Source organism: Numida meleagris, chromosome 1, assembly GCF_002078875.1.
Source record: "Numida meleagris isolate 19003 breed g44 Domestic line chromosome 1, NumMel1.0, whole genome shotgun sequence".
Lineage (NCBI taxonomy): Eukaryota > Metazoa > Chordata > Aves > Galliformes > Numididae > Numida > Numida meleagris.
The window spans coordinates 115,700,943-115,715,116 of record NC_034409.1 but is presented as its reverse complement, the minus strand read 5'-3'; the positions used below and the strand labels follow the sequence as shown (position 1 = coordinate 115,715,116).

Sequence of the window (14,174 nt, the reverse complement as noted above, 5' to 3'; positions counted from 1 at the left end):
TTCTACACTTTTTTTTTTCCACGCTCCTTAGGTGATTCTTTTCTAGCATGTGCTATTTACTAGAGTTAAAAAAAAATCTCAGAACAACAGCAGTAAGAACAACAGAAAAAGCCATAGATGGAATAAATGGACTTTTTGAAAGATCAAACATGACAAAAGATGACAAAAAAATGAGGATTTTTATTAAATTTACTTTGGCAGTCTTATTCCTAGGGTAGTGAACTTCGTGCTTGCTTGCTTATTTACTTATTTGTGCTTGACTCAGTATTTTTAGAATCTCTTTTGTGTATTTATTTGTTTAAAATCTTTAGTTCTGGCAATCAGAAATAAAGCATTTTCTCTCCAGCGCTGCCGTTTTAAATGCTGCTGCTGAATTTTAACCACTGCATTAGATTGAAACCTACATGCTGTTAACCACTGAGCCAAAATGAAATCGACCACTGCATTGAAATCAGAGTTGGCAGTTGTATACGGACTTGAAGGAGTTGGTAATAGCAGTGCACCCGTGTTTCTTTAATGGGGTTTTTATTCTCTGTTTTCAGTTCTAATGGTGCCGTTTTGATTTAAAGACTGTTTCTTAATAACGATGCACATTTTTATTGAAATATTTTCAATGTAACTTAAGAAGAAAATAACAATAAAGCCATCCGTTAGGAGTGGTTTCCTCAGAAACAGAATGTTCTGTTGCATACTCCCATGATAATGCAACGTGCTTGCTTTATTTATAAAGCAATCTTGCGTAAGAAGATAAGTGAGAAGATTTCTTCATGTTTCGTGAACCTTTATTTGTGGTTAAAAATTGTAAAGTGTATTCATATTTATAGACCAGTTTTTGCTAAGGAGAGATTTTCAGCTTTTGAATTTACATTTTGTAACTTTCTTTTGACTCTGCTTCACCAAGCATATGAAAAATGAGCCTACTTGCATGGTTGACCTCTTAGTCTTTTGAAATTTTTGTTTCTTATTAATAGGACTGGATCCCTCCCAATTCAGAGTCCATCACCATTACCATAAAGATGAGGAGAATGATGCCTTGGTTGGTGGCCCGGCTCAGCTCACTGATGAGGAGAAATATAGGGACTGTGAAAGATTCAAGTTTTGCTGCCTCAAATGTGGAACAGAGAATATTTATGACAATGTCTTTGACGGTTCGGTTCGTTTTCAATGTTTTTTATTTCTTTTCATTGGTGAGGGGGAAAATAGTTGTAGAGGAAAGGGCTTTTCAGACAGCATTCATATGATGTAGGAGAAGATACCATGTTGCTTAAGTACTGTTGTTTATATCTTCGGAACAGAAATTTCCTGACAGGACAGTGCACAAATATTTTTCCCATTTTTGCATTTCAGCTAGGAGCAGTGTAGTCTAGGAGAACGTGTGAGATAAGCCGACTTCATTAATCTGTTTGCCCACATTCATGAGTGATTGTTAACTGTAACTTTTTAAGGCATCCTTATCTTAACACCTGAGTAACTTCCAGTTCTCTATTTAATGAAACTTTCATGTAGCAATGGCGATTTCTTATCCTAAATCATATTAATTGGAACAAAGTGGTTTTGAAATTTCTGTTTATCTTTTTATGTCCCACTTCCTTTCTTCACAGTAAGACTTTTCTGTCTTATCTTTACTTCTGTCTTTGTATATTGAGCATAAAAAGTCATGGAGGTGCATTCTTGTTGAGAAGTTCTGCCAAAAAATGTATCTGGGACCTTGGATCACCACTTGAAATAAGGCCAAGTATTTAACTCCCCAGCAATGTTATGCATGTATTAGTCATTGGCAAATTAGCAAGCCTCAGAGTAGTGAAAACCTTGAAACTGAAAGCAAATAAATCTTTTATCTAAATTAAAAGTAATTATTTTAAGTTAATTTGGACAAACAGCAGATGTTTTGCATTTTTTTGAATCAAAAATAAAGCAGTCTTTGGAAGCAAGTAAGACGAAACGGCACACAAATCGAGTGATACTGTGTAAATCCTTGACTTTTGTTCATTACAGCTGTAAATAAAACAGTTAATTGCACATAGGCTTGACAACTTGCAGATGGGCTAACTGGAGAGTCGGAGAGAAGTGGATGTCAAACTCTTTATATAAGTATATATATGCACACACAGATATATATATATATTTAAACATGTAATAAATATCCTACACAATTATTTAATGGAATTATTTTGTGTTGTGGGTGGGAGTTTAGCCAAGATGGTTCAGAAAAGCATAAGTGTTAAGTTTTAAATGGAAAGAAAACTTGTTACAAAGTTTTGTAAATATCCAATCTAACAGGTTTTTGTTATTTCAGTGAGAATTCTACTGAATTTAATTTCAGTACTTCACGTATTGCTTTTAGGTTCTGAAATTTTGATGTTTGCCATTCAAAGATTTTCTGTTCTTCACACTTGGGGAAGAAAAAAAGTGATCTTGTTCTCTTGCAACAAGGATTGTCTACAGCCCTGTTGGTAATCTATAATTGGTATCTGTAAGGTAGATTTCGGTGTTCTGATCAGTAGGTTTGGGCAGAACTTCAGTCTCCCTGATGAAACATAATTTGTTGAATGATCAATTTTGTAGCAAATGAAGAAGCATCTTCTCCAAAAGACCTTTCATTAAAAAGAGATTTGGAAAACTGTTTGTCCTATCAGACAAGTCTTTATATGGATGTGGCTGACTGTGGTGGGAAGAAAGAAAGCCTAGATAGTAGGGATTTAATTGAAAAAATAAAGAGCTTTAAGATTTTTTATTTTACATGAAGTGTTATGTCTGAACTCCTGCAATAACTTCTGCTGCTATCGTCTGCTGTCATAATGTATATTTTTACACTTCTTTTTTCAGGGGCGATTTATTGAGCCTAGCTTGCAAAGGTGCAGTAAGAGTGAATGTGAAGAGCCTCCTTTCAACCATGTGGTTCAAATGAACAACAAATTACTCTTGGATATTAGACGCTTCCTAAAAAAATACTACAATGTAAGTATTCGGAAAATATTCTTCCATAAGAAATCAGTTGTCTGGGTGGTCCTGAATTTAGCGACAATCTCACTTTTTTTTCTGAGAAATATAACATAGTGCAGTTCCAAGACCCAACTTTATGAAAAGGAACCTATCAATTAATGATTTTTAAAATATTAGGCTTTTTTTCTCATTTTTGTTTCAAGTCAAGATAGTCAGATGTGTATATATGTATATAACATTTAGTAACAGTGTTTGTCAGCGTTACTGCAGATGTAGTAGCTCATTGTTTTCCAGATTTCCAGATGGTTGGCATTGTGTGGCATTACTGAAAAAATTATGCTGTAATATTTCTATTTTCCATCTTTGCACTGACCAAAGAACTAACAGGTTAGGAAAAATATACCTTGATTTTTAAATCATGTTAATATGTTTTGCATCTCTAATATGCTGAAAGGATTGTGTTTTGTGAATTATCAGCTTACCATTTTGGTGAAATTTTCATGGAATTCCTCATAGCATCTTTCAGGATCTAGTTGTCTGACGTAGCACTTTTTTTCACAGCTCTCAGATCAGACATCATTTTTGAAAGAACTCCTAACCTTTGGATGCTCATAACCTTTGATATACTCAAAATCTATTTTTGAAATTTTGACCTGTAAATGAAAGGCCAGCCTAATTTGTGGTTTGTTTTCTTAGATATTACAAAACATTTTTTTCAGATGGCAGCTAAAATGCTGAGTATTAGCATAATAGTTTTCTGTTTTAATTATGGTTTAATACTAAACATACATCTTGTGTGTTTTTTTTTTCCTTCTATGTTAGTTCCTATTGCAATTGTAAATAAATGTTTTCTGATATGTTTTCTGGAAATGTGATAAGTTCAGCTGGTATAAACATGTCTTTGCATCAAAAAGAGCTTTCTTAGACTATTTAAATTCTGACAGTATTTCTCAAGGTAGGATTGATTGTTTCTTTGCATTGTTAAAGGGAAATGATTTGGACAGGTAAAGTTATCCAAATCTGAAATATGACATTACTTTATTGCCAAGTCCATCTGGCTACAAAACTTCTATTCATATGATGTTCCTATAAATACTGCATTATAAAGTGTGCTTATATAATAGGTCAAGGTAATATATTTAGACAGACTTCTTTTTTATAAAATTTTGCTTCTGATTAACTTTGTTAGATTTAGTGTATGTACGTTTGATGTAATGTATGAACATTATGATAATACACAACCAAGTGCTAAGTAATTCTTGGTATATAAAGTAAACATGCATGATACATGCAATAGTAAACTTGATGAGTAAAGGAGGATTTAAGGGCATATATGAGGACAGGGATAAGTGTTGTTTCTGAGGAATTCTAAAGAATGAAAAGTGATGTAATATTTTACTCTGTTCTCTAGGTTTTGGTTTTGGCTTGGTTTTAAGGCCAAGCTATGAACTGAACTCTGAAACGTTTGAATATTGAACGTTGTGATTTATTTATATTCTATTAAAATCTATTATGTATCTTACTAACTAGTATATAGAAAAATAGTGTCCTCCAAGAGAAATTTATTTATGCTTATATATGAAAGCTTTGTAAACTTGATTATGTTTTCAGTGCTGAGAATTACTTTTAATCTAATTAGCTGTAATAATAATGTTTAATATTACTTATTAACTGTGGGATACGTTCAGTCTCTGGAAATGTCAGTTTATTGTTAAAAGGAATTTTGAAATTGCATGATGATTTTCATTTAAAAGAAGGGCTTTCCACTGAGCTGAGCAAGAAAAGTTTTTGTCCCGTTAGCTCTTAGAAAAGCAGGTGCTCTGAGCTTTAGTGTATTCCTTTCATCAAGTACTTGTAGTGACTGTGTAACAGCTGGAGTTGAAATTTGTCAAATGGATGTTTGCACTAATACATATAATCCTATAAACTATAAAGACACACTCAGAAGTAGTGTGGCAAAGTACCATCTGAACAAAACATTTGACACAACTTTGAGACACTTAAGTCTCCTCTTGTAGTTGTTGTACCTAAGAGGCTCAGAAGTGTCAGTTTAAATAGACAAACTTATTGGTTAACTTTGTCACTCCATTTATTTCGATTTTTTTTTAAGAGAATACTTTTCTTTGTATGTTGGTCAAATGACACACAATACAAATACACAAATTTCAAAAATGACTTTTTTAATGTTAAAAATAATGAGCTACTTTTTATGAAGTCACTTTTAGCTGGAGTCTTTTGGTTCTATCCACACCTTGTAGAAATGAATAAACTTACTTTTTTTCAGTGAGCTTTGAATGAGATTTTTTTTAAAGGGTTGAGAATCATTGCAAGTTGTTTCCCTGTCTATTGAAATGCTTCCATATGTAGCTGTATAAACTTAGAAGGGGAATGCCGTAATATCTAAAAGTACAAAATCTACTTGGTCTTTTTGGTGTGGGGAGTTGATAAATAAGATACCAGTGATGTACTTCCTTCCTTTAAAAAGATGCAAGTGTAAGTACACAAATATAATTTTGTAAGTCTGCTACAACACCATTGCTTTTGTAAATTGTTCACCTTTATGTAATTTCTTCAGTTATTTTTCCCAGTGAAACATTTAAATCTTTATCTGTCTTCATAAACATAGGTACCATTACTCCAGTATTTGTGGATTTCCTAATAGTATTAGCAATATCAATTTTGATAATCCTACTCCTAATTGTAAATATCTCTAGAAATGACATGCAAATATTTCTTTTCAGAAATGCATTATTCTTTGAAAGATTGATTCTGTTGTGTGGTGTGTGGTTTTTTTTTTATTTTTTTTTATCCCGCTTCTGAAGAGCAAATAGATGAAAAGAGAGAGAAACGCTAGCTAATCTAAATTGGGAAATGAAGAGGGCTTTTTTAAGCATGAAAATTTCATCATCTTGTCAGCTGGCAGAATGCCTGCTGTGTGGATTCACAAAGGCTAAGAATTACACTTTCATGAAATTTTCCTCACTAACTGCCCTGGTTAATTTGAAAGATAACCCACTGTTCTAATTCATTCCTCAATTGGGCGGTGCAGATTTTATCTTTGATCTGACAAAGCATTTGTGTTAATCGTTTTGGCCCTCTACTAGACACTCTTGGGATTGTGCTTTTACAATAAATGTGTCTGTGATAGCTCTTTAGTCTATTATACTTACAATAGATCCATAGAACTGGTAATTAATTCTGTACTGCTTTGGAAATGGGGAAGAATAGGTGTAGCTCTGTCAAGTGCTGCTGGGAAGTTTGTTTAGCTAGTTCATTTTTGAAGTGTTACCCTCAGCCATCAATGAAACATCCACACTAGAGAATGGCCGAAGGCTGAAATATGCAAGCATAAATGGAAAAAGTGACCAATTGCTATGCTGGAGAGTTTCATTTAATTTATAGTAAGAGGATCTAATTATGATGCAGACTGTTTTATGTTTCCCACTGAAATACTCATATTTATTTTGAGCATTTGGTAGATAAACACCAACTCTTAGATCCTCTTTTAAAAATCTCTGTAAAAATCAGTATTCATATCCATAAAAATGAAGCCCATATCTTGCTTAGCCGTTAGTTTTGCCAAGTGAAAGGAACTGAATAAAAAGCCTATATTGCCTATAACATCTGAACAGTATCAGAATCACTGCTGAACTGGATGGACTCTCAAGCTGTAATCCTTGAATCACAAGGCTTTTTAACTTGTTTCTAGGTATACATGCATGGCATTAGTAGTAGTATAGGCTAAAGCCTGTTGTTATATAGATTTTTTTTTTGTAAATTGTTTAGTTAAAGCATATGGCATCTTTAGATCTCTTTATGTTTTCAGAATGCAAACTTAAAAGGGTTATCACTTTGTTTTGTTTGTTGCTTTGTTGTTTTCTTTTTAATATTGTGAAAATCTCGGTCCTGCCTGTATTACACTGTTTTTATTTTAGTCTTTCTAGTGGGCCACTCTAACCCACAGACAGAACTGAGTTTGAAGGCTATTGAACACTGCTAAATAACTTTATACTGTTCAGCTGCGAAAATTCAGTGCTCAATAGCCCTCAAAATTTCTCATTTCTTACCTGTGGTGGGGTAGTCTACTGCTTGCACATTAGGTCGCAGTATAAAAGCATGTTAGTACACTTGTTCAGGGTCTTTAAATTATTATTTTATGCATGTATATTTATATTCCTTGTTTTGATTATTGTATCTATGTTCTTGGGTTTTTCATTAGTATTTTATGCACTTAAAAAGTAAAAGATTTATAAACAAGATGATATTATAAGAGGCAGTAGTGTTCATACAAGGTTTGGGGGTAGCATGGCATATTCGCTTAAAAGAACAAAAATGACAGGGCTCATTGTGAACCTGACGTCTCCCACACTGCGGTCATGTATATTGCCAGCAACCCACAGGTGTGCACCACATGAACAGGTGAAAATATGATTGTAGATGGTGGTGATGACTTTTGTAATCATGCTTTTGGAACAGTTATGTATTGAAAGCCCTTCTTGTTTGCTGGGTGGGTCAGGGTAAGAAGCTTGTTTGGACTGAAGGAAAGGTCTTTAGTAATGGCAGTAGTACAGTATTTTAAATATTGTTGTGCTGATAGTGGTAGGAGAATATGGACATGTAATGAAGAGTGTGTAGAGCCAGAAAACAGAAGGAATCATTACACCAATTGATGTGGCAGACACAATCAAATAGCTAAAAGCTGCTGTCCAATTATCTCCAATGATTATTTTGGGAGTTCTTCCTGTTTGTATATAAATGGATATCTGAGTCTCTTCCAAGCTTGAAATTGTATCACTGTCATTTTAGTTTATATATACAGAAACTGAGACATTTATTTTTAGTATTGAAAGCTTCCAAGTCAAGACAAAATGGAAAGCAATTGGAGTGAGCGATAAAAGATGAATGTGATTCCATGCACAACTTACTCAAGAGGAGAGGGAAGCTGGCACCAAGAATTCTCAAGATGTTTTCCTCCCCTCCACAGTAGCATTTTCTGATTCATTCCTTGAATGAGGTTGACAAATGGGTTGTACTTAAAATCATGTTCTGGTTAACCAAGAGGAAATTAGAAGCATCTTGATTATTGAACAACGCAGCCAGTATTCTACCATGTGAAAGCATTAAGTATCTATCTTTACCAACATAATTTATACTTAACTGAATAATGAAAGATAGCCCTTTGGTCACCGTGTACAGTCCATTTTTGGGGATGAGTAAGCAGTTATTTGTCACAGCACTCATGGCATCTATTAACTGAGATTGATTCGCTATTACTGCAACTTCTGCCCTGTAAAGGAATTGTTTGTTTTAGACTTGCAGCATCAATATGATTTTTAGTGAAGTGTTTCAAAGTAATGATCGATATGCCTTTACAAAAGGTTTAACTCTCTTCATTGGATTTTACTAGCCATGACGGACATGCATCCATCTCCCTGATAGTTGAGTGAAATTGACTGCGACTTTGTGAACTCAAAATTTCAGCCTCTGAGAATGAGTGAACGTCTGCAAAGGAGTAGTGTCTGTTTGCTAATGCTTATTTCTAGTGCTTAGTCCACAGTCAGGTACCTTGCCAGAGGAGACTCTTAATGACAGTAGATACATCTCTCAGCTAACAGGAGAAAATGCTTCCCAGGTTAGCCACGGCATGGAACAGGTTCTAAGAAATGCATATTGCCTCAGTAGAATAAAAACAACTTTGTAATTTCCTCTGTAGGTAGAACACAGGAATGTAAGGGCTTACTATCACAATAATTTATCTGCTTAGGCTTATGAATGGCAGTAATGTGAAGATCATGTTACAGGAAATGTGCCCACAGGTAAATATGGTCATGGTTGTGATTGCCACCAAGTGTGTAATGTTTACCTAGGTGATTGAATCACTTCTCTAATAACAAGATGTTGCTGACTTCAAAGGATTATGGAAAGCACTGTCTTTGAAGGTACTCTGTTGGAACTGATCTGTTGCCCCAGTAGAAACAATGATGGAATTTTGGTAGCACTTGGAAAGCATGTTTTGCTGTAATACAGTTATGGTTGCAACTCCGTCTTGTCTAGCTTTAAACTGAACAAAAAATAAAGTATCACAACTGCAGTACTTGTTATGAGATTTGGTAGTCCAGAACATAAAAGTTTGGGTGAATCTGTGCAGCCTATAGATAGATCTGCCACAGCTACATTACATTAAGTGCCTGAGCGAGCTACTTTGAGAGCGAGAGTGAGGGAGTATGCCCTTCTTTGAACACCTTGGATTGACAGAAGTGTTAGGATGCTACATAGCATTGTAGGTTTTGCTTATTCTGAGACTACTTAATAACAAAGCATAAATCACAAGAGGATTCATGATAAATTACCAATCTTGAAAAGATCAGTGTTAATCTTTCTCCTTTCTATGGTAGTTTCAGAAATGGCCATTTTCAATTCAATTTAGATTGCTGTTACTTTTAATTTAAATCCAAATGCAATTTTGGATGGAGAAGCATTCTTACTAGTTACTAATTAGAGACATTAGAGGAAGTGGAAGCTCATCTAAGCGAAGGCTTAAAGTAATATATAAAACCATCAGTTCTCATGTGATTTTCATACAGTTAATACGTTATACTAATTTGGAACAATAAATATCAACTAATAAATTAAATCTGTATTATTATACATGAAATTTTAATACAAACGAATGCATTATAACCAGTTTAATGGATATGACAGAATTGTCTCGTGATATTGAATACTTGATGCTGGTTGATATGTGCACTATAGTGATCACAGAAATGTTAATTTAACTGTTATAATTTCTGTTGACCCTCTACTATCAGATCAGCCAGTGATCACAGTGTTCAAGCACGTTGCATACTTCCAGAGAGCCAAAGTTAAAATCAGAAGCTAAATAGACTGCAGTTTCACTGAACGCAGTTCTTTTCACAAGAATAAGTTTATGTGACATTTCTGACCCAAAAATGTTGTGATAATCAGAAATGTGTTCTTAGGAGTTTCTTAGGAGTTACTTACTTAGGAGTTATATAAAAATGTATAGTGGAACAAGAATTTTAGAAAACATAACATCTTTCTTTAAGCATTTTGTTTAAAAACTACAGTGGATTCATCTGGGGTAACTCAGTTGAGTGACATATAAAAATATGGAATGTTTTATAATAATTTTATGAAAAAGTAAGTTACCTGTCCTGAAGTTGCTTAGTCTTTATTGTGAACCAACCTTCAATTTTAAAAGAAAGCTTAAATTATTATTATTTTTTATTATTATATGGGAAGTGAAACTATATTTGGTGCAGAGTATACTTTCTTTGGTAAACATTTTTGTTTGTTGCTGTCCTTCATAGTCCACATTCCTGAAAATTATTGAATAACAGTGTCACCGAGGATAGGAGGTGGCAGAGAGGACATATACACCAAAAGTTTAAACTGTGTTTTTTTCAGCATGGTTTGCTTTCGCATGGTGGGGATGGGTCTTGTAGATGCTGACTTTCCCCACTCTTAGCTATTAAAGAGTTATTTCAATTTTCTGGTTTAGAGTAATTAAACATGTCAGAAAATATTTCTGGTATCTTTTAGTCACTGCTCTACTTCTTGGTAAAATATTTTTTAAAGAATTAAACAAGTTGTTCCTCAACAGAAGTGATTCCCATATTTGAAATCTTATCATTAACAAGGTTTGGTGCAAAACAGGCTTTAATCTACGTGTAGCATCCTCTGTATAGGTCTTTATGTGTCCTTGAAGCTCAGCAGTCAGGTTGGCTACATATCTGTTCGGATCATTTTTATTAATTATCATCTGCTGATGGACTTTATCACTAATTTCTTACTGAGCTATAACCATGAGCTACTCTATTTTTATTCATAGGAGCGTCTTTTTGTACTATTGCCTTTTGTAAATTGAGCCTGAACAACTGTCAGCTTTGCCTGTGCTTTAGTGCCTTGTGTTCTGTGATGGCACACTGGTTTGAAGACCCTTTTATTGCTAAAGATGAACATCCCTTCCCTATTTTCATGCCATGCAGATTATCTTCTCTTCCATCTGTCCACAGCTGCAGCATTCCATAGGGAGGGAAAAAAAAAAAGCTGTGTAGTCCTGCTAAAACTGTTACAGCAGCTAAATGACAAAGGCTATTGTCTTGTTCATTTTCTTTCATTTGAAGAATTTCAGCTATCCAAGTATCTTCAGCCTAGCGATTGTTAGGCTTTAAATCCACAAATGTATGAAAGAAGCATTTCTCAGGTTTTCCAAAAGTATACCAAATTTCTACATAGAATCGTGGAATGGTTTGGGTTGGAAGATGGTTTAATTCAACCTTCCCACCCCCTCCATGAACAGGGAAATCTTCCACTGGACCATAAAAATTAAAACTGCAGAAGTTAGCAAGTAACTGCTTTCTTTTTGTCTTGAACAAAACCATTATCTTTTAGATGCCCTTACAAGGGAAGCATCAAAAATCCACAATGCTAACAGATCTCCAGATAGAAATAAATGTTTATGTAGAGACAGAACTCATTCCATCCAAAAATAAAAACTCGCAGTTTTAGAGCTGCAGCAGATACTCTGAATGTCTTGCATCTATATCTTTAACCTTCTATATGACAGAATAAGCAAAAAGTTGATGTTTGAAGATGGGTGGTTGTTTTTAATGCTGGACCAGAAAGGAATACTTTTTTTGTCTTGTCTTCTTCCTTTCTGTATTGGCGGCTGCAGATCAGATGTGGAAAACAAGGAATGATGAACTCCAAGTGGTTTTCTTTAATTAACCTGCCCATTCAACAACATCATCATCCCAGAAATTTACTGAATTGGTATTTTTTCTTGGGTTCTTTTTTTCCTTTATCACTTGTCTTGCCTGTCTTTGAAGCTTATAGACACGTCTGAGTTGAAGAGAAAGATTTTGTAATAACTAGTTTTCGTTTCCTAATGTAAATACGGTCAGCATAGCAATATTCTTGCTTTTCCCCTATTTGATGGAAATTTCTTTACTAATGCCTTCAGTTTGGATGAACTTATTTCTGCTTTCTGCCAAGGATGTGAAAAATTGAGCACTGTGCATATCTTACAGTTGGTATATCTTAATAATTGTTTAAATTTTTACTGGATTTGGAAGATTATCTGAAAGGACAAAATAGGAGGTGGAGTCAAGTGGAAGTATATCCTCATCAACTCGGCAGTAAGCCCCCATTCCTTTGAGTGCAAGGCAACCCAGCTGTGAGGATTGCTGGCCACACTCTCATCAGAGAGAGAGAGTGAGAGAAAATTAGCAAGACAAAATTCCTCTCCATCAATCCTATCCTTACACAAATTCAGACTTCTGAGCTCCCATACGTGAGAGTGTAACTTAATTTCCAAATTACATGATGAAAGCACATCTGTCCCAAAATTAATACCTCTTGAGAATATCATAATTGTATATACTGAAAATAATTAGTATCTGTAATTTGCAAGTCATAAATGTCTAATTTTTAGCGAAGTTGTTTGTTTCCATTTAAGATAAATTCTCAATTTAATATCCAAAGCAACATTTGACTATACTACAAAGAAGCTAGAATTGTTTCAAAATGGAGAACCCCTTTGCCCCCAAAACACAAAGAAACAAAAAGGTGTATGCTGTATTCTGTTGCAGAATACTACATTTTTTTCTGAAAACTATGTAATTCTTGTAATTGTTATTTGATAATGCATATTTTTCTCATATTGAAGCAACTCTCGATGAAGGTCTTGCAATAGAACTAGCAGATACTAAGCTACTCATATTTATGACCCCTATCAAGCGCAAAATTTGAATTTCGAATTTGAATTTGGTAGTATTGCTCTTTCTATATATGTGTCTTTTTATGGATAAGTTTGTAGAAATGAATAAAGTCAATAAAATTAATACAGCTATTAAGAAATACTAGAATGTCTTCCAGTGGTTCATGCAGTGTTGGAGATGCTTTTTTCACACCATTCTTTATTATTTGCATGTGTTTTTTTATGCTTTTTTGAAAGAAAGCAATTAAGCAAATTCTCCCTGCCTCCTACTGCTTTCTATCTTTCTTTTTGCGACACGGGATCAGCATTTATACTCTCTTGTTCCTTTAATGGGGCATCTTTTTGGGGCCACCTTGTTAGCTTTTTTTTTTTTTTAAACACAATCAATGAAATAATAACAATGGAGTAGAATAAATTGTGATGTGGTTCTTGAGAGGGTTTCCTGGCTGATTAAACATAAAGTAGCTTAAATACCTGGCACCCTGCTCCCTTCCCAACCCATCAAAAGAGACTAAAATGCCTTACTGAGAATTAATAATTTAAAAATTCTGTATGATCTCCCTGTCTTTGAAGACTTCCTAACAGGGATGAGCCCGGCATCTTTAAGGACTTAATTAGAAAAGATGAACAAAACAAATAAATAACCCTCCACAGCTATGTTATCTGCCAAGAAATGGTCAAGAGTTACTTCAAAATTCTATTTTTGACATTTTCTGGTGAGTCCATTTGTGAAGGGTTTCATGAGGCTAGTGGCAAGATGCCACTCAGTAATCAGGTATCATACAGGAAAACCCTGTAACAAATACTTATTTGGGGAACATCAGAGACCGTAGTGAGAATAAGGAACATGATGAGCCATTGCAAGCTCTTTGTAGAAAGAAGCACATTTAATTTCTATATAAATTAAACTGGTTCATTTCTTTCTAGACACAGATCTCCACATAGGAAGATCCAGCTTTATAACCAAGACTAGAATCATAACCAAGGCTTGGGAGATGCCAGTGTTATAACAACTAATTCCATTTTGTAATAAGTACGGGCGAGTTCTTTTTCTAGAAGGCTTCTGGGCAGACTTTTTTCACTCCCTTCCTCCACTCATCTTAATTGCAAGCAACTCTTCAGTTACAAAATTTGCAATTTTTTTTTTATCCTTTGGGGACAAGCCACAAAACTGCCTGGAAGGCATCTAATAAGACGAACTGGAACAGGTTGCCCAGAGAGGTTGTGGATGCCCCATCCCTGGAGGCGTTCAAGGCCAGGCTGGATGTGGCTCTGGGCAGCCTGGTCTAGTGATTGGTGACCCTGCACTCAGCAGGGGGGTTGAAATTTGGTGATCTTTGAGGTCCTTTTCAACCCAAGCCATTCTATGGTTCTATGAAGACTAGGAAAGTACAACAGAATAAGCAAAAAGTTGATGTTTGAAGATGGGTGGTTGTTTTTAATGCTGGACCAGAAAGGAATACTTTTTTTGTCTTGTCTTCTTCCTTTC

General features: G+C 34.7%; 1 protein-coding gene across 3 annotated transcripts in view; it reads left to right on the top strand.

Moving 5' to 3' along the window:
• Positions 1-14,174, top strand: part of POLA1 (DNA polymerase alpha 1, catalytic subunit) — a 194,358-nt gene that overhangs the window by 87,157 nt on the left and 93,027 nt on the right. For 2 of the 3 annotated variants that reach the window (XM_021408421.1, XM_021408428.1), the window contains exons 33-34: positions 972-1,153; positions 2,827-2,958. In XM_021408421.1, the coding sequence (XP_021264096.1) occupies positions 972-1,153; positions 2,827-2,958 (314 nt within the window). The remainder of the gene's footprint in view (positions 1-971; positions 1,154-2,826; positions 2,959-14,174) is intronic. The other variant, XR_002442148.1, reaches the window with a different exon arrangement.